Source organism: Oryx dammah, unplaced genomic scaffold, assembly GCF_014754425.2.
Source record: "Oryx dammah isolate SB20612 unplaced genomic scaffold, SCBI_Odam_1.1 HiC_scaffold_19, whole genome shotgun sequence".
Classification (NCBI taxonomy): Eukaryota; Metazoa; Chordata; class Mammalia; order Artiodactyla; family Bovidae; genus Oryx; species Oryx dammah.
Window position 1 is genome coordinate 27,707,451 of NW_024070203.1, and position 20,213 is coordinate 27,727,663.

General features: G+C 49.5%; 1 protein-coding gene across 6 annotated transcripts in view; it reads left to right on the forward strand.

The window, feature by feature from the left end:
- Positions 1 to 20,205, forward strand: part of MTSS1 (MTSS I-BAR domain containing 1) — a 161,053-nt gene extending 140,848 nt beyond the window's left edge. For 2 of the 6 annotated variants that reach the window (XM_040261837.1, XM_040261838.1), the window contains 8 exons: positions 3,616 to 3,773; positions 4,941 to 5,048; positions 6,390 to 6,487; positions 8,791 to 9,010; positions 13,362 to 13,481; positions 15,751 to 15,924; positions 16,271 to 16,433; positions 18,134 to 20,205. In XM_040261837.1, the coding sequence (XP_040117771.1) occupies positions 3,616 to 3,773; positions 4,941 to 5,048; positions 6,390 to 6,487; positions 8,791 to 9,010; positions 13,362 to 13,481; positions 15,751 to 15,924; positions 16,271 to 16,433; positions 18,134 to 18,834 (1,742 nt within the window). In that variant the 3' untranslated portion in view covers positions 18,835 to 20,205. Of the gene's footprint in view, positions 1 to 3,615; positions 3,774 to 4,940; positions 5,049 to 6,389; positions 6,488 to 8,790; positions 9,011 to 13,361; positions 13,482 to 14,309; positions 14,505 to 15,750; positions 15,925 to 16,270; positions 16,434 to 18,133 lie in introns of all 6 variants that reach the window. The other 4 variants (XM_040261835.1, XM_040261836.1, XM_040261839.1 and 1 more) reach the window with 2 other exon arrangements.
- Positions 20,206 to 20,213: the final 8 nt, after the last annotated feature.

The following is a 20,213-nucleotide window of genomic DNA, read 5'->3' on the forward strand; positions in this document are numbered from 1 at the left end:
TTTGAAAGTAATTCAGGGCTGTTGCAGGGAAGCTCGTCCAAATGCGGTCAGAGTGACCTATTAGGGGCAGATGGAGCCGTCCAGGTGAGAGATCAAGCTGGCACAGTGAGGGTGGGAGGAGCAGAGACGAAAGAGGAGACGGCATCAAGTCCACAAAGGCAGCGGCTCTGCCAACATTGCTGATGGGAGGCAAATGAATGGGCTTTTGTATATTAAATCAATGCTGAGGCAACTCCAAATCTGTGGACCTAAAAAATGACTGTTAGAACCAGTATATCCAACTGAGACATGGAATAATTTCTTCCACTTTTTTTTTTTTAATAAATAGATGTTGTGGTTACTGAATTTAAGAAATAAACAGTGTGTTTCTAGGTTATGATATATCCCACATGGAAATGTATTCACTGTGACGAAAATTATAGCAGTCTTTACAGATTATACTTATTTTAGAATACTATAATGTGAAAGTCCTTTAATTACAACATAATACATATTTAAAATAACTTGACTAATCATAGAATGATTTAAATTTATATTTACCAGATTAGATAACACTTGGTTCTAGTCACTTTGCTTTCCTATGTCTGTATTTTTAGAAATCAGTGTCATTAATCACAGATAGATGTGCACCTTACAACTTGTGAAAGGAAGTAAAGATATCCATTTCCCCAATTTCTTATAATCATAGGCTAGTATTGAAAGAAATTGTTACCATAATTAAACTTTCTGCCTCTGGAGTTAAGAACATGCTGGTCCGTGGTCCTCCGTGGTCCCTCTGAGCACCCTTGGAGAGACTGAGAGGCTTACAAGAAGGCCTTGGGACCAGCCACAACCACAGGGCCTCACTGCAGGCTTGGCCAGGCTGTTTGACAGGTGGTAGAGAAACAAGAGAGTTTCATTACCAAAGGGCTTGTATCATATACACAATCAGTGTGTGTGGATTCAGCTGCACAAGCCAGCATTTTGTTTACTTATTTTAAAAAAGTTTTTGGCTGTGCCTTGCTTTTGAGATCTTAGTTTCCTGCCCAGGGATGGAACCTGGGCCCTTGGCAGTGAAAGCGCAGGGTCCTAACCACTGGGACTTCCCTGGCAGTACAGTGGTTAGCGTTCCATGCTTCCCCTGCAGGGTGCATGGGTTCAATCCCTGGTCAGGGGACTAAGATTCTGCCTGCTGTTCAGCCCAGTCAAAAAAAAAAAGAATAGGGAAAATTCTCAATTTCATGGGACTGGAGTGCCCGCTCACTCGCCTCCCCGCAAGTCCCCCTGGAGAATGGAAGGGTGCTTTAACAAGTTTCTTGTCTACAAGAACTCATGAAACCTATGACTCTGCAGCTGGGTAATGTGTGAAACTGGCTCCCAGGCAGAGAAACTGGGAGAACAGGTAGAATTATCAGGGTCAGGGAGGGATGGTGGCTCATGACAGCAAAAAGTTCTCAGAGCAAAGTGAAAGTGAAGTCGCTCAGTCATGTCTGACTCTTTGCGACCCATGGACTGTAGCCCACCAAGCTCCTCCATCCATGGGATTCTCCAGGTAAGAACACTGGAGTGGGTTGCCATTTCCTTCTCCAGGGGATCTTCCCAACCCAGGGATCGAACCCAGGTCTCCTGCATTGCAGGCAGGCGCTTTAACCTCTGAGCCACAAATTCTCACATAATTGTTGGATAAAAAATCCCTCCGCATGGAATTAAACACTATTTTGCTGCACCCAGTACATATGCTCACCTGACCAGTTAGGACTCCATGTACAGACCACTGACTGTACTGGAATGCCATCTAAGGCATTTTCAGGGATGACTTTTGCCCCCGATTTTCCCCTTTTATGCTAACTTAGAACTTCAGTTCAGTTCAGTTCAGTCGCTCAGTCGTGTCCGACTCTTTGCGACCCCATGAATCGCAGCACGCCAGGCCTCCCTGTCCATCACCAACTCCCGGAGTTCACTCAGACTCACGTCCATCAAGTCCATGATGCCATCAGCCATCTCATCTTCTGTCGTCCCCTTCTCCTAGAACTTAACCCGTGCCAAAAATCCAGTGACTTTTGCTAGTTGGATGTTCTTGACGCCTGACTGCCTTTCTGGCTCCAGAGGAAGCTTTCTCATCTGCTTGTGAGAAAATACAGAATATATTCCTACATTCAAGGCAGTTTTCCCTGACTCTGTACTTTTTCAAACCAAATAACACATTGCATCTAAGTGTTCTCTGCGGCATTCTTAAAGAGGAGGGTATATGGTGACTGGTCAGGTCCCTTTCTAGGTGGCAGGTGGAATCCAGTCCCTCAACTTGAGGCAGCTGGTGAGGGAGGAGGGTCCAGTGTCAGAGGGTCAGGCAGTGTGTGCTCTGACTACCTGCCCCTGCATGGCCCTGGACAGTCCTCCCTCTCCCCTCCTCTGAACTGAGAGCAGATTGGTTTGGATAACCTGTAGTGCCCCCTCCATGCTAACATTCTGTTTAAAACACCTATTGAGTACCTGTTGTATGCACCTATTAAATACCTTTTGAGTACCCGTTGTATACACCTATTCAGTACCTGTTGTATACACCTGTTAAACACCTATTGAGTACTTGTTGTATATACAGAGAGCATTTCACTGCAGGCTAGGCTGGGAGAGTCCAAGCTTCTGTCCAGAAGGAGTTCAGAGATTCTTTTTCTGGTTCAGGTGGTAGGTGAGCATGGGAGCCCAGTGTGGAAGCTCATGAGCTGGTCTCCTGATGGTCACCTTCTTGTCCTCAGATCAGATTTACAATAGCCACACCCTCTGATACAGTGTCTATTTGCCCAGCTTTATCCATGTTTATCCAGACTTCTGTAAATATTCTCAGTCCAGGGGCCAAACGGTGTGTGTCACAACAACCTAACTCAGCAGTTGTGATGAGAGCGGGTATAGACAGGCTGTAAATGAATGGGTGTGACTGTGTGCAAATAAAACTTTATTTATAAAGACAGTTGCCTCAGCAAGTTCTTGAGTTGTTGAAAAGTCTAGAAATGGGTGCCTCTGCGTATCTGGGGTCTGTGGATGGGGCCAGGTGATTCCCAGGCATGGGCCAGCCTCAGTACTCAGGCCCCCTTCAGTCCACCAGCAGAGCTCTGACTGCGGATCTTTTTGTTGCTGAGCTTGTCCTACAGGAAGGGCCTTCAGGACTCGCCACTAGGGAGTTAAACTAGCTGCCAGGGAGTCCCAGGGGCTCCCCGGAGCCAGGAGAGCTGATGCTAGCCCCCTTTGTATTCCGGGACAGACACTTCTCTTCCAGACAGAGGCTCTTTTATTGAGCATGACCCAACAAAACCAGCTTGTGCCCATTTTTGGAAACATCCACAGGCCTTCAACTTGTTCTTCATACCTTAGCCTCTTCAGAATGCAAATCAGGAGACGTTACCCCAGGACATCTTGTCATAAATAAATCAGGATAAGCATCCCCTTTGGGCACTAGAAATTGGAAATGGCTGATCCTAGAAAAACAGCTTCTTTAGATCCTTTCTGGGTATAAATAAATGATTTTTTAGAAGTCCGGGAGAATTGTGGTTTCCGCTCCAGCAGGGACCCGAGGGAGGAGGACACTGCTTCCAGGAGCTGCTGTTTCAGCAAGCCAAGCTCCGGGCTTTGTTTCATTTGCAGGGCGAGGTGACATCCAGCCCCAGCTGGACAGTGCGCTCCAAGACGTCAATGACAAGTATCTCCTGTTGGAAGAAACAGAGAAGCAGGCTGTCCGGAAGGCTTTGATCGAAGAACGCGGCCGGTTCTGCACCTTCATTTCTATGCTGCGGCCCGTGATTGTGAGTCAGTGGAAAGTTCCAGAAGGCTTAAACTGCCAGTTCTGAGGAGACCCTCCTTGTTTATCTGGAGGCACTGAGAAGTTGCAGTGTGTCAGGAATCATGATGGTGGAGTCAGGGTTATGGACCAGTACTTGTCTATAAGTTGCTGATGGCCACATGGCTCTCTCTACATTCTGAGCACTGCTGGTTCCGCTTACTTTTTATCCTCAAGATAGCCCCACAGAGTTGTTCCCAAAGTTGGTCCCCAGACCAGCAGCATCACCTGGGAACTGGTTAGAAATGTGCATTCTCAGACCCAACCCGGACCTACTGAACCCACAGCTCTGGGGCTGGGAACCCCACCCAGGCATCTAGGCTCTTGAAGCAAGTCCTCCAGCTGATTTTGAGACCCAGTGACCGAGATGAGTGCCAAGGAGTGACTGTGAGGTTAATAGGGGAAAAGCCTCAGTGAATCAACGCAGACTTAGTTTTGAAGTCAATTAGTTGAATGCCTTGAAAAGTTCTGCTGGAGCTTTTCTTGAGGCTGATAAAAATGTACCAGCTGCCTTTCCTCAGTCCTGGCAAAATGCCCAGATCTGAGTTGTTCCCCTGAGCATAGTGCTTTCCCATGAATCGTTCTTACCTGGGTCCACAGCCCCAGCTTACTGCTTTGGTGATGTCCTTCTTCCATAGTCCATAGTTTGCCTCACTTGCCACTGACTAAGTTGATGGAAAAAACAAAGACGGGGCAGTTAACCTCCAGTGAACACACATGTGCTGTCACTTAGGTCTGCCAAATCTGGACCAGAATATCCCCAAATGGTGTCATCTGCTGAAGTCAATTGACTTCCAGGGGGAGGGGGCAGGTGAGCTCTGGCCTGGCTGTGCTGCAGGATCCCACCCACAGGCAGACCCCTCTGCCCCCAGCAGGGGTGCCGGCCCCCAGACACTTTTAGGAAGGCCTGTGTATTTGCTGTGTAGCACACAAGTCACTCCATGGTTATGGCTGATTCCTTGTTCTCCATTTTCCCAAAAAAAGGGCTGGTGAATGGCTTCAGCAAAGATAAACCAGTCCTTGTATTCCTCTTCTGAGAAGTTGAAAGTGTGGACAGTGTCCCTAATAAAAACAGCTGGATCCAGGTGATAAAGTGAATTGTGCACGGTAACAGGTTGTGAATTACTTTCAGGAGGAAGAAATCTCAATGCTGGGGGAAATCACTCACCTGCAGACCATATCGGAAGATCTGAAAAGCCTGACCATGGACCCTCACAAACTGCCCTCCTCAAGTGAACAGGTAGGCATCGTGGGGTAGGTGCTCAGGACAACAAACCCAGTAGATGAAGGCTCAAAGTCCTTGGGCTCCTTGCAGCAATCTCTCATTTAAAATGGCATCGTGTTTTACATTGTGACATGTGGCTGTCATCCGCACAGGTTATCATAGAGCACCTACTGTGTGCCAGGCTCTGCTCTGAGCTCTTTACATAGACTTCCTCTGTGAATCCCCACCAATATCCGCATTTTACAGAGGACCTTGAAGCACTGAGGGATAAAGTCACTTAACCAGAACTGGGATTTAAACCAAGCTGTCAATTCCCTCAGCCTGTGCTTTTAATCATGTGTTCACTGACCCTCTAGAGATAAACTCCCCTAGGAACATGATGATGGGGTCTCTTGGTCATCACTGTAAATCATTCTCTCTGGATTTCTTCCATTCTAAGTAAGGAATGAATGAGGGTCTCACTTATGAAAAAGGTGACTTTATGTTGATTCATTTGGTTCATGTGACATTAACACTATGTTCAATGGGGCAACAGCTGAAAAATCACATGCTTTTGCCTTTCATATAAAATTCTTATTGTTGCCTTGGAAGCCAGCTCAGCAGACACATTTGGGAGCTTATATTTTCCATCTTGCAAAATTGCTTTTATTAGACTAGAGCCTGCAGGCATTCACTCAATAAGCAGATATTTATTGAGCACCTACTATGTGAATAGAAACTAGAGGCTTACATTCAACTAGCTCTTTGTTAAGTAAGGGAGACAGATGTAGAAGTAATTATGAAAAAATTGGTTTGTTCTTGATTCTGTCAGGTTTTATTGGTTAGATGGGGGCATGAGTAACTATCAAGTGACTAAGATGTAAGATCGGTTCATTTCAGTAGCTCAGTCGTGTCCGACTCTTTGTGACCCCATGGATTGCAGCACGCCAGGCCTCCCTGTCCATCACCAACTCCCGGAGTTTATTCAAACTCATGTCCATTGTGTAAAATCAACACATCCTAAAAGCATTATCATCTATGTTGTGCTGTAAACAATAACCCTATCATTTCTAACCTTGGTGTAAATGTCTCTTATGAATTATAACTGTAAATCTTTTTCTTTTTGACAGGTATGTTGTGGTTTTCCTCTCCCTTCCCCATTAATTATGTCTTTGCTTGTCTCAGAAAAAGGATTATGACACTGATGGATTGGTACTATGATTCTTCCATTGAAAGGAAAACTCTTCACAACATGTTTTTCTTTGATCCCCACTCTTCCATGATGGTGGAATTTCGACGTTATGACAGTTGTTAAGATCTGATGGATAACGTTTCCCTTCTCCGCACTTTGCTGACCCTCCTGCTCTGTCCCCTTAGGTGATTCTGGACTTGAAAGGCTCTGATTACAGTTGGTCGTACCAGACCCCACCCTCTTCTCCGAGCACCACAATGTCCCGCAAGTCAAGCGTCTGCAGGTAGGTGAAGCCACGCTGGGCTGTTGCTTTGGGGATGTGTCATTTTGCTTTACACTAATTGTGAATGTTGGAGCCAGTCTTGGGCTCTGAAGTAGCGCGTTTTAAACAGGAAATGGTGATTGGGTGAAAGGATCCCATCATGATTTTGGTCTCACTCTTTAGTTTTGGAATTAATTTTGGGTTAGAAGGAAAAATCCCATCAGACCTTAAATTGGTGGACACAGCTTTCTCTGTCAGGGTATATGGTACAAAATCTCCCCGTTTTATGAATTCTCACTGGATTTTCCTGTTTAGCAGAGTAGAAACCACATGGGCTCCCAAAGGGCGAGCAGGGGTCGATTCTCGTGCAGACGCGTCTCGCTGGGGCCAGAACAGATGCAGGCAGTGACGGTGGTTCCTGCTCTTACTTGCCCCCCAGTCTTTGTCTCGGGGCTTCACAAAGTGAATAGAATTCTTGATCTGTTAACCTCTCTCACCACCACCGTCACTGCTTTGCTAGGTGTCATTGGTAACCTGGTGACTCAGGGTCCATCGGAATAGTTCTGCCGTCGGTCAGCAACACTGTTCCCTGGCAGCGTTCTGTTCAAGACCATTCTTGACTTGCCCATGGCCAAGTTGATTATTCCCTTCCCGTGAGGGTAGAAACACCCTCGTGCATCATGTCCTTCTTGGTACACTCTCCCTGCTGATCTTTTCCTTTGACTTTTCAAAGCCGAATGGATTTCCTCTTCCTGTGACTTAGCGTTGAGAGTAAAGAACAGGATGGAGCTGCCGAATCTGTGTGTGGGAATCTCTCTACACACGTGTGTGTGTGTGTGTGTGTGTGTCTTTCATTTCATGTTTGAGCTCATGCAGTGTACAGGGAGCAGGAAGTTCAGACTTGAGATGCTACAGCCTGACATTCTACAGCCTGAGGGTGGTGGTTGGTTTCTTGTCATCTTTTGTGTGCTCTGTGTGTGTGTGTGTGTGTGAGACACGTCTACTGAGGTTTTTTTCTATGGAGGATTTTTTCTTTTTGTTTGGTAACAAAGTAAACTTTATCTCGTTAGTATAAAACAAAGCTGCGTGAGTCTCTTTCTATAGTTTTAGTGTCAACAGAAAATCCTGTCATATGGACAGCGCCAGCCCTGAGCTTGGTGTAGTGAAATTGCCATGAGCTTTGCTGTCAGTCTCCACATGCCCTGTTCTGGCTGACGGGCGGGGCAGGGAAGCAAAACTCATGATAATTATCCTTCATCTCCAGCACACGTCGCTGTATCTGTTGGAACGTTAGCAACAAGTCATTCCAGTATAGAACACCAGAAGAAGGCAGTCAGCCCTTGACTATCTTATTAGCTGGCCGGGTTTGTGAAATTTGACGAGAATCTCTTGTGAAGTTAGGAGCAGAAACCACAAATCTTCTAATCCCAGTCTGGGTTGTTTATTTCACGCCTTCTGACGCTGCTACAGCTGCCCTTTATCTGTCAGCTCTGCCTGTTTGGACCAGGAGACTTTGTTCAGTTTTCTGGGTTTCATAATTTGAGTGGTGAGACAGAGTATAGGACATACTGCTTATGACTGGAAATGGAACAGGCAGAACTCCAGAGGGCAAGTGTCATTTTCCGACATTCTGTTTACTGTTCCATCCTGGAAGCAAACAGCTTCGATTGATGACCTTTAGTCCCTGAAAGCTGCCTGCCTCTTGCCAGGTGTTCTGTTTGCTGGGCTCACAGATAGTTGAACAGAGAAGTACCTGTGTTCAGGGTCAAACCATTCATTAAACCACCAACTTTGTTAATAATAAAATGTAAAATACACAAACACAGAGTTGTCTCACATACGGTTATCTTGAATTAGGCACACTTAGGATGCAGTCACCTTGAGGAATCTCTTAGTGCCAAGCGATGGTTGGCCAGGTTGATCCAGATGGTTCACCTAAGGAAGACACTTGGGTGCTCCAACTAGGTCATGCTGAAGCCTTCATGTGGTTTTTCTGAGTAGAGGATATGAACCTCTTTCATGCCTGAGACATTGAGTCCCCTGGCTTTGCTGGTCGGTGACACAGCAGAGCTGGGCAGCACTTGACTCTTTAAAATCACAGCCTTCCATCCTAAAGATGCCTCATTGTGCTGTTGGAGAACCACGTCTCCATAGCTGGGTTTTGCCCCTTGCTCACACAGAAAAGACCTTTTGTTTACTCGCTTAGTGATTGGGTGTTTTGAAAACACGTCTCACTGTGTGCGCTGCTTCTTGGGGCTGGGGGCTGGTTGCATGATGCCGTTCTCCCCTGTCACCCCTTGTCATCTGTCCCGCTGCCCCTGCAGCAGCCTGAACAGCGTCAACAGCAGCGACTCGCGGTCCAGCGGCTCCCACGGCTCCCACTCGCACTCGCCCAGCTCCCACTACCGCTACCGCGGCTCCAGCCTGGCTCAGCAGGCGCCCGTGCGGCTGTCCAGCGTGTCGTCCCACGACTCAGGGTTCATCTCCCAGGACGCCTTCCAGTCCAAGTCGCCGTCCCCCATGCCACCTGAGGCCCCCAACCAGGTAAGGGTGTCCTTGGCCCCAGGAGCAGCCGCCACACCTGAGGCCCTGGATCAATCTTGACGGCTGGAACCAGAGAGCTTGGACAGACCCTGGTCATCTGACATGGGGAACCTCTGGTTTAATTTCTCATCTTTAGATGAGCTGATCCCCTAAAGGGAGAGATAAGTGGGGGTTAAAACTTATGATTGGGCTTCCCTGGTAACTCAGATGGTAAAGAATCCGCCTACAATGCGGGAGACCTGGATTCGATCCCTGGATGGGGAAGATCCCCTGGAGAAGGAAATGGCTAACTACTCCAGTATTCTTGCCTGGAGAATTCCATGGACAGAGGAGCCTGGCGGGCTACAGTCCATGGGGTCTCACAGAGTTGGACACGACTGAGTGACTTTCACTCACTCAAAGCTTATGATCACCATGCGGGTGATAGTTGTCACCCCATTGATTTGGAGAGTTTTCACACTTGTGTAGACAGGTATGTAGACAGACTTAAAGTCTTGGAGTCTTGGCTGCTCTCTGTGTCCCTGTGGCTGGCTTGGCATGATGTAGTCATTATCCTATTTGCACACGGGAACAGAGATTCTGCTGTTGAACAACGCCTCGGAGCCCTTCCTTGGCACTTTCAGCTTCCTTGTATCAGTTTATGATGAGGATGAGAATAAGAAGGTATCTTCAGTGCTCATGCAGGTAATTCTGTGGACATCTTCCTCCTGGGAGAAGGGGAGGTGTTGAGTCTCTTTGAATACAGTTGGGTTAGATGGCACTAAATGCCCAGCCCAATAGCTGCAGAAGAGCAGAAGGCAGGAGCTGGGCATCAAACACCCTTCACCTGCTCCGTTATGTCCCTTTTTTGTGTCAGTGGGTTGGCGTCTAGACTAGCAAGCACAACATACAGGCAACCGGGAAACCTGAACATCCAGGATGTCCCCTCAGCGCCATCTGCTGGAGAGAGTGGTGACTGCGAGCCCATTGCATATTGGGTTTGCCAAAAAGATCATTAGGGTTTTTCCAAAGTAAGACATTACAAACTTTTTGGTCAACCCAATATAATACGTTTTGAGACCAACCACAGCCTTTGGCCCAAGATCCTTTGGATTCAGAAGGTCACGTGCTTATCTTGTTCATCCAGGTATCCAATTTGCCTGAGAGTCAGCAAGTATCTCCTGGGCGCCAGGCACTGTCCTAGGAGGTCCTGCCTATTGTCTATGTAGTCCTGCCAGCAGCTGCTTGGAGTGTTGTTATCCCTGTTTTGTTGGAGAAACAGGCTAAGATATAATGCAGTTTGCCCGAGTGGCACAGTTATGTGACCTGCAGTCGGGGATGTGGAACGAGGATTTCTAGCAACTGGTCCAGCGGCCTTTCTGCACCACCCTGGCCATAAGGTGCCCCTAGCAGAGTGTTCTGGGGAGCACTCCACATCGAGGAAGTATCTGTCATGTTCTGGGAGCCAGACAGCCACTCGCATGATGCGTCTGACATTGGTGAACCCAGAGGCGCTCAGCTTGGAGCCCCGCCTTTGGCATTTCACAGCTGTCCCTGGGGGCGCTGTTGCCTCTCTCTCTTCCTGGGGTTGAGATTCAATTTTAAGCAGAAATGCTCAGAGCTGGGAGCTGCAGCTTTAATTCCTCTACTTGTCCTAGCTGGGTGCTTTGGCTCACTCACTGGCTAAGAGGTCCCGCCTTGTATGGCACTAAACTGCACCTGCGTGTCTCGTGAGCCTCGAGTGAGTGTGGTAGAGAGGGAGCAGGGATTTGCAGTTCCTCAAAGGCTCTTCTAATGTGCAGTGTCATTCTGTGTGTTTTTAATCAACTGATGCATTAACAAAATATCGTGCGCTGACACCCCTTTCTAAAAAAAGAGGCCATGTGCTCCAGCTTTGCTGAATGAAGCGGGGTTTCTGCCTCCAGTCATGTCAAGGGAAACAGAAGGCGGGATTGTTCTGATTTACTTAAATCTGAAAGCCAGTGCCTAAGATAAATGCTTGGCTAAGCAACTCTAGGGTAGATTGAGTAAACTCAGGGATGCTGCAGAATTTAATTGAGAATTCTGTTTTTCTTGAAAAAGGCATTATGGCTGCTTCTAAGGCAGAGGGGAAATTTAAGGAGATTGTACACCTCACACAGGCCAGAGGGTATAGTTTCCTAGGGGAAGTATTATTACCTTTATTTGGGTGGGAGGAAGGGAGCACACATCCATAAGCAGGGAAATCCCTCGGGTGCATGGGTGTAAATGAGTGCTGCGTGGCAGGATGTTTTCAGGATTCTCCCACTGTCCTCCACTCTGCTCTTTACAAGTTGTGCCATGTGTGCCCAGGAGAGATGGGACCACGTCTGCAGCGGGGCTCCTGCCTAGAACCGTTCACTCCATCCACTCAAGGGGCTCTTCAGGAAAAAATGAGCAGAAGTAAGAGGAAATAAGAACCTGTAGTCCTGGGGTGCTGTACTGTTTCTTTTTTTTCAAATTGACCTTATTTTAATTAGAGGAGCCAAAATAAGTAGTTCTGGTAAATTATAATGATAACTGGCTTTTGTTTACAGTTGGTTAAGCACTACATACATAGACACACACACACACACACACACACAATCTCATTTAATCTTCATCCAATAGATATTATTGATCCTTATTCTAAAAAGGGGGGGAAATGAGGTTTTAGAGAGATTAAACCCATGGTTCCTAGCCTGGGAAGTGGCAGAAAAAGGACTTCAAACTTTCAGACTTAAGACCCTAGACTGCTAACCAAACATTGAGCTGGGGAAGTGGCCGGGACCTCCACTGTGGGGTCTGCCCTTGCTTTGGCTCCAAGGAGCCACGTGCACCTGGAATGCCTTTCTGGTTCCTTGCTCTTGCAGGATGGGAGCACTGGCTTTCAGATTTCAGTCAGTCCCAACAGGCCCGCCTTCTGCTTCCCATCCGTGACTGGAGGCTGAAACCCCGCTTCATTCAGCCTGATCCACACACACACAGCAAGGCTGGAGGAACCTTCCTTTGGCGGGTGAAAGTTGGGGGACAGAAACGTGAATCTGGCCTCCTTGCCGGTGAAACAGGGACACTTCCAGGGAAAGAGTAAAGAGGCTCAGACTTGCTTATACGGATGGGATGAGAGTGCAGTTAACAGTGAAGAAAATGGAAAGCACATGCCTGGGTGGGCCCAGAGCATGCCCCCCGGTGGGGCAGGGGCGGGGGGTGCACAGGTACATGGAAGAGATGGCCATTGTCACCCATCCCTTCAGCACTGTTAGGCACCTGCCCCGTGCCAGGACAGGACCAGAATGTCAAGATGCAGTCCTGAATTAACAGGCAGTGTCTGCCTCGGCTGAAGGTTAGGGCCTGGGAGCAGGTGCCTGGTTGACACTTGGAGACGGGCAGGGACTGGAGGTTTAATCAGATCAGCCTGAAGAGATGTTTTCTCAAGGCAGACCTCAGTTCTGTGATGTCTCAGATCTCACTGGATGGTTCACCCTCCCTATGATGGCCCCTAGAAACATTGCCCTAACCACTGGACTTCACTGCCCAAAGCCTCAAAATCACCCCCCAGGCAGAAAGACCTAAAATCATGTCCTGTGAAGATACAGCTTCACAGCTGGAAACCACCCCTTAGGGATCCAGAGGCTGCATGTGATAAAGGGAGAGACTCCAGCAATGAGAGCCATTCTAAGGAGACAAGGGACTTCCCTGGTAGCTTAGCGGTAAAGAATCTACCTGCAATGCAGGAAATGCAGGTTCAGTATCTGGGTTGAGAAGATCCTCTGGAGGAGGAAATGGCAACCCACTCCAGTATTCTTGCCTGGGGAAATCCCATGGAGAGAGGAGCCTGCCGGGCGACAGTCCACAGGGTCACAAAAGAGTCGGACATGGCTTAGTGACTAAACAACAACAGGCAGACATGGAGCAAAAGCCCAAGCTGGGGGGTCAGTCCTCACATCCTAACATCTGGGCACCTGAGAGAGATAAAAGGCATGGCACCCCTGGGCTCGTGGCACGGGAAGAAATGCCCTGGAGAACACAGGAGTCCGCACCTTGACCAGAGCCCCACTCCCCGGGCCAGGCACACAGCCTGTGCACCACACACACACACACACACATCAGGGTCCTGGAAGCCACAGTCCAGCGGGTCTGGGTCTCGCTGGGTGTCACGCTTCCTTTCCAAGGCTTGGAAGCCTCTGTAGGTGCAGCTTTGGGGGGAAATAACCCTAACTGTGCTTCTCCCTTCTCTGTGTACGTGTCTGTCTCTCTCTCTCTGTTGGCGTGACTTTCCTCCCCCTGCCCTCGCCCTCCCCCATCTTTTTATTTTTTACGGATGTTCTTTTTTGGTGGTATGTGGTCCCCTCGTGTGGTCCCTCCCCTGCTGCAGAACTCGTCCAGCTCGGCCTCCTCCGAAGCCTCGGAAACCTGCCAGTCGGTGAGCGAGTGCAGCTCGCCCACCTCAGTCAGCTCAGGCTCCACCATGGGCGCCTGGGCGTCCACGGAGAAGGTGACCGGCTGGGGTCCCAGCCTCTCCCCCAACCCTCCCTCTGCCAGCTACTTCCTGCACAGCTGCAGGAACCCAGAAACTCAAAACCTCCACCAAGAGTAGCCCCTCTTGGGACAGAGGGAGGGACAAGACTGAGGGATTTTTCGGGAAGGGGTGCCTGGCTTCTGAAGCAGTGACCTTGCGGTCATCAAGAGGGAGAGGAAGGGGTATGGGGAACTCGGAGGTGTGAAGGCTTCTTCCCAGGACATGGATGGTCATCCATCTTTCCTCCTCCCCCTCCCTCACCCCCCGCCCGCCATGGCCACCTCGTCACCTTGTCGTTGGATGTGACATTCCACTGCGTCAGAGGCTGTGTGCTTTCCTGCCTTTTTGTTTGCAGCCCCACCTTCTTCGCCCCAATTTAGAATCTGCTCCTGAACACTCTGATGATTTGGAAACCTGGAACGAACAGCTTCAGCTGATGGTGTTGTTTTGATAGCTGCACAATGAGATGAGCAAATCACCATCACTTTGAAATTATTATTGAAATAATCAGAGACCATTGAGCACTGCACACTAGGGACACCGATCATTTCCAAACTATTCTAAAAGTAGATACAGTATTTTCCCCCACTGAATGCTTGGTGTCAGATAAACGTGCATTCTTTGCACCGTGGAACTCGTCTCTCGCATCATGGACTGTCCATGAGCAGCAGAGTCCCTGATGTTTATTTGTAAATACTCAGGTCTCCCTCGTCCCTTGAATGTCAATGCCGTCTTGTACCTCCACGCTCATCCTGTTATATTAATTTTTTTTTCCTTTTTTCCTCCCCTTTTTTTTGTTTCCAGTTGTCTAACGGGTTTTCTCACTGTAGTTTATCAAGTGAGCCCCATGTGGGGCCCGTAGGGGCGAGCCTTTTCCCTCATTGCCTGCCCGCCTCCCGCCTGCTCCCTCGGGTCACCTCTGTCCATCTTCCAGACTACGCTCATTATTACACCATTGGGCCCGGCATGTTCCCGTCATCTCAGATCCCTAGCTGGAAGGTTTGTGTCTCTCCGTCCTCTCCCGCCTCCCTCATTGCCTCTGTGCTCACCCCTCTTTTGCCCCTACAATTCTCACCCCGATTCTCCCCTCACCCCCTTCCTCTCACACTCTGCCTTCTTCCCCATAACACCTCCTCCCTGAGTAAATTCTCCCCGGGGGAGAACCAGAATCCATCAGGCAGCTCTGAGACAAGAGATGTCCACACGGAGCTGGGCTTGGAGGGGTTGCCTTTAGGAGACACCAGTTAACCCCGTTAGACCCCAGTAGACCCAGATGGAGCACGGTGGGGATATTTGGTTCCAAAGCGTATGTCCTGGTTCTGCCCTCCTGGGGGATTCCTGAGGGAATTGCTGATATCGAGGACTGTGTACCCCAGACTGTTCCCTTGAGTCCCTTATTGGGCCATGGTGATAGAACCATGCCTCCAGATAGGTGTTGGTTTTTTTTTTAATCTTTAAAGTACATGCAGACTTTTAGTCTTAATGGTTTATATTAAGACATATAAACCAATAAACATTGCTTTAAAGCAATAAACATTGCTTTAATATACAAACAAGTTTTTATATTATTTCCTAGTAAGTACAATTGATGCCCAGAGGATATTTTGAGAGGTCCCTAACTGGAATGGTAGGCCCCTAGGCAGCCTGCATTTTGAGCAAGAGGTACAGACCTCTCAGACTCCTCAGAATCCTTCTTCCAGCCCAGGGGCCTTCCCTGCCTCTGTGAGGACCTCAGAAGGCACATCCCCAAGTGCCCTTGGGGGCTGCTTCCCTGAAGTGAGGTTCAGCCTCAGGGAAAGTGTCTGAAGTTCCTTTAGTGCCCCCTGGTGGCCAGGCTATGCAAGTGCGATCAATTGAGCCCATAGGCCCGGGTCTTCCTCAGCCATCATGGGGAGGGCCTAGGCCCTGGGGATGTCTTTCCACTGCTGGTGCCTTTAGACACCGCAGGCAGTTGGTCATCTGTTTGGTGGCTGTACGAGTCTCCCCCAGGTTCCCTGCCCAGTTGTGGGTTTTCTGTCTTTGGGCAGATATGAGGAAAGGAGAGGTACCCAGGGGGTCCCCAAAGGACTATCCATTCCCTTCTGCTAGCACTGGGTAAGGGGAGAAGGGGCTGCTGGCCTGTCCCAGTGTGAGCTTCCCCTGTGGGGACCAGCCGCCTTCCGTGGGTGGGCAGCTGTCTGGAGGGTTCTCTGGCCTCCAAGTGGAGGCCGAGGCCCTGGCGCCTGACCACACTTGCTCCACTCAGGACTGGGCCAAGCCAGGACCTTATGATCAGCCTCTCGTGAACACCCTTCAGCGCCGCAAAGAGAAGCGAGAGCCAGACCCCAGCGGAGGAGGCCCCGCTGCAGCAGGAGGTGTCCCCGCTGCTACCGAGGAGGCCCAGAGGCCGAGGAGCATGACCGTGTCGGCCGCCACCAGGGTGACGCTCTTGTTTTCTTTGGCTGGCCGGGGCCCTCCACACCTGGCCAGGGGCCACGTGCTGGCCGGCAGCTGGAGGGACCCGAGCCCCTTTCCCCAACTCCCTGGTCTATGGCATTTAGAAGGCCCCCAGGGAAGGTCTCATATGGGAGTTAGACTCCAGAACTCTCTAGAGCCTGGGTAGGGCCCAAGCAAGCTGACAGCCTCCTGGGCCCAGAGACCCAGTGGTGGTCATGGGAACAGAGTAGGAGTCCAGTCAAGGCCCCACTGGAAGAGTAGAAAGGCTTTGGGGTTATCAGACAGGGACTGATGGCCCTGGGGTCTCGTCTCTTTCCTCCCACCTGCAGCCTGGAGAGGAGATGGAGGCTTGTGAGGAACTGGCACTGGCCCTGTCTCGGGGCCTCCAGCTGGACACCCAGAGGAGCAGCCGGGATTCGCTTCAGTGCTCCAGTGGCTACAGCACCCAGACCACAACCCCCTGCTGCTCCGAGGACACCATCCCCTCCCAAGGTAGGAGGCAGCCTAGGCTTTCCAGCCGGGCTTCCTGAGCAGAGCCAGGTGAGGACGGGGGGCCCTCCCTGCTGGGAGGAGGCAGACATCCGTCTAGACACCATCGAGCATCTTGGAATGCTCGGGAGGGGATCCGTCTGTGATTGTTAGGTAGCTGCCATCCAAGGAAGTGGCCAGACTTTCACAGCTTCGCTTGTTCTTCACGTTCAGGGTTCACGGCACTTCCCATGTGAACACAAGATGCTGTTAAGGATACTGTCTCATTTGTGGTTGGCACTTTGTAGTAAGCCCTTTGTGCTTCCCTGATGGCTCAGAGGGTAAAGAATCCACCTGCCAACGCAGGTTCGATCCTTGGGTCAGGAAGATCCCTTGGAGGAGGATGGCAACCCACTCCAGTGCTCCTGCCTGAAAAATCCCATGGACAAGCTTACAAAGTCGGACATGACTGAGCGACTAAACAGACAAAAACAGACTAAGCACTTTGTTGTCCCATTTATTTGTCACAGCCACTTATATGTATGCGTGCTCACTCAGTCGTGTCCAACTCTTTTAGCCCCATGGATTGTAGCCCACCAGGCTCCTCTGTCCATGGAATTCTCCAGGCAAGCATACTGGAGTGGGTTGCCATATTCTCCTCCAGGGGATCTTCCTGACCCAGGGATCACACTGTGTCTCTTATGTGTCCTGCATTGGCAGGCAGTTCTTCACCACTGCGCCACCTGGGAAGCCCATGTATATATTTATCTTCATTTTACATACATGGAGACTGAGGCCCAGGGTTCACACAAGTAATAAGAAGCAGATCTGTCAAGAGTCTGAAACCCAAATTCTTAACCTGTTCCAGCCAAATTCTCTATGAACCCGCCTCTCTAATCCCTCTCCCCAGACAGCCACAAGGCCAGCATGACGGCATTCCAGCCACTAGGAGAGATCTGTGAGTTGGCCAAGCCCATTGGCAGTCCTTCATCCAGGTCTCTCAGACAGTGGGTCTCAGTGGAGGGCCGTCTTGCTCCCCAGAGGATACCTGGCAACATCTAGAGACATTTTCAGTTGTTACAGTTGGAGGGGGTGCTACTGGCATCCCTGGTAGACACCCAGGGATGCTGGTAAACATCCCATAACACAGCCCAAAGACCCCCGCACCCTACCCCAAAACTGACCTGGCCCAGATGCCAGAGTGCTGCCATTCAGAAACGTGCTCTGAGGCGGCGTTCAGGCTGGACGCTTTCCCCTCCTGCGTGACCCTGGGTTGGGAGAGGAAGTAAGCACACTGCACTGATGGAACCTGTCTTTGTGCATAGTTTTCAGAGACTCGCTGCCAGTTCCATTGTTCTTCTAGTCTTTGCACGACCATGGGGGAGGTCTGTATGGTCCATGTGGGGTTTGTTTCCTCCTTCCACCCTCTGCTCCTCCCAGAGGTTCTCGGAGGCAGCCAGTTTTGCATCCTTCCCAGCTCAGCGGTATCTGAGTGCAGGCCTGTTGTGTCCAGCTCTGCTCTGGGTGCTCAGGGCTCCCTTGGTGAACAAAATGACAATCCCCATCAAGGAGGTCTTAGATGGTGGGGGCCCAGAAACCCAGGGAGGCTTGGGGTGAAGTTGCGGGTGAAGTCCCTGGCCTCTGGGGCCTTCTGTCCTCCCAATACAGAGAATGAAAATGCACAGCCACCACCTCGGAGATTTCTAATCGGATCCTATAATCAGTTTCAGATTACGATTATTTCTCTGTAAGTGGTGACCAGGAGGCTGAGCAGCAGGAGTTTGACAAATCCTCCACCATCCCGAGAAACAGCGACATCAGCCAGTCCTATCGAAGGATGTTCCAAGCCAAGCGCCCGGCCTCAACTGCGGGCCTTCCCACCACCCTCGGACCTGCTATGGTCACCCCAGGGGTCGCAACTATCCGACGGACCCCTTCCACCAAGCCTTCTGTCCGCCGGGGGACCATAGGAGCCGGTCCCATCCCCATCAAGACACCCGTGATCCCTGTCAAGACCCCCACCGTCCCAGACCTCCCCGGGGTGCTGCCAGCCCCTCCAGATGGGCCTGAGGAGCGGGGTGAGCACAGCCCAGAGTCGCCGTCTGTGGCTGAGGGCCCCCAGGGTGTCACCAGCATGCCCGCCTCAATGTGGAGCGGCCAAGCCTCCGTCAATCCTCCTCTTCCAGGCCCAAAGCCAAGCATCCCCGAGGAGCCCAGACAGGCGATTCCAGAAAGCGAGGCCGAAGACCAGGAGAGGGATCCCCCAAGTGCCACTGCCTCCCCAGGCCAGGTTCCAGAGAGCGACCCTGCAGACCTGAGCCCAAGGGACGTCCCACAAGGAGAAGACATGCTGAACGCCATCCGAAGAGGCGTGAAACTGAAGAAGACCACGACAAACGACCGCTCAGCCCCGCGCTTCTCTTAGGCTCTCTTAGGCTCACAAGAAATGCTGCCAGTGGGGAATGAACTATCTAATTAATAAGACCTAATTTGTCTTGATCCATTCCAATCTATAATCAAAAGATTTTGTAGGCAACTCAGAACACAGCTCTTTTGAAAGTACACCTTTAGATAAGAATTAAAAGCAACATATGTAACTGACATAACCTTGATCTTTTAATTTGTAAATATCAACAGTTTTCTTTCTGCACATTTTAATCTTAAGTTTCCCCTTTGATTTTTCTGAAGGTGCCAAATTCCATTTAACTTTTTTACAAGTCTTTGTAAAATTTTAAATGCATAAGGGCGGGGGGAGGTCGGGCAGGGGAACCACAAAGTTAGTGATTTCAGAAGAAAGGATAACTATACTTAGCTTTTTTTCTTTTGTTTTCCTGCAAGCTTTTGTAGATGCATTGTAGTAGTCTGGCTTAGGAGCAAATTCAAATTATTTTAATGTACAAACAAAATGGATAAAGAGTAAAAATCCTTATCCAAGCAAACTACTTTTGGGATGAGAAATGCAGGAGTCAGTTGATGAGCAATATCTGGAGTGAAGTAACTCTGGAAATGGTAGACTGTGTTGGGATTGGGGGGAGGGTTGGGGGAGGGGCACACTGTCAACATAGCCGATCCTGTTACGTTTAAGGGTAGCCTCGTAGGTTGAATTTCTAGTAGCTTCATGGTAAATGCATCCGAATAAGCCATACTGGATTGCAGTGTTTGTTTCTGTAGGGTGTTTAAGGACTTCCTTTCTCCCACGATTCCTCCTGACTGCACACAGCACCCACCTCCAGTCCTGTGCATGCGGCCGCCATCGGGTAGACATAGAACCCCCACTTCAGTTACTCGTCTGTTATACCCACTTTCATTGAGTCCAAATGCATCCAAAATGGTAAGGCAGTTTTAAAAATGTGAAAACATTTAAAAATGATAGCAGGGAATTCTTAGATATAGCAAATGCCTTTTACTTAACTGTGCCCAGCAGGCTGGGTGCGTTGAAAAGCCCAAATATTTTGAAAAAACTCGAGCGGATTTAACAAGGGTAACCAGCTTGGAGTCTAGCAACTTGCCAGTGTGTTTACCAGTCTGGGGGCTTGTTTTTCTTACCTTCTTTTAAATAAGTGGCAGTTAACTGGCTTCATACTAAACATCGGAGAGGAGGATTTCTTTCTTGTCACCTGGAATCTGACCACTATACTGTCCTCTTTTTTGTATTCTAGGTAATGTTTTTTGGAATGGATTTCTGTCTTTTCTTTTTTAAGTGAAAGTTAAATTTGTTATAATGCTCATCCCCTAAAGCCAACAGAGATTTGTAGATTTAAAGGGATCACATTTGGGGACTGCGATGGTGTTTTTTTTTAAAAA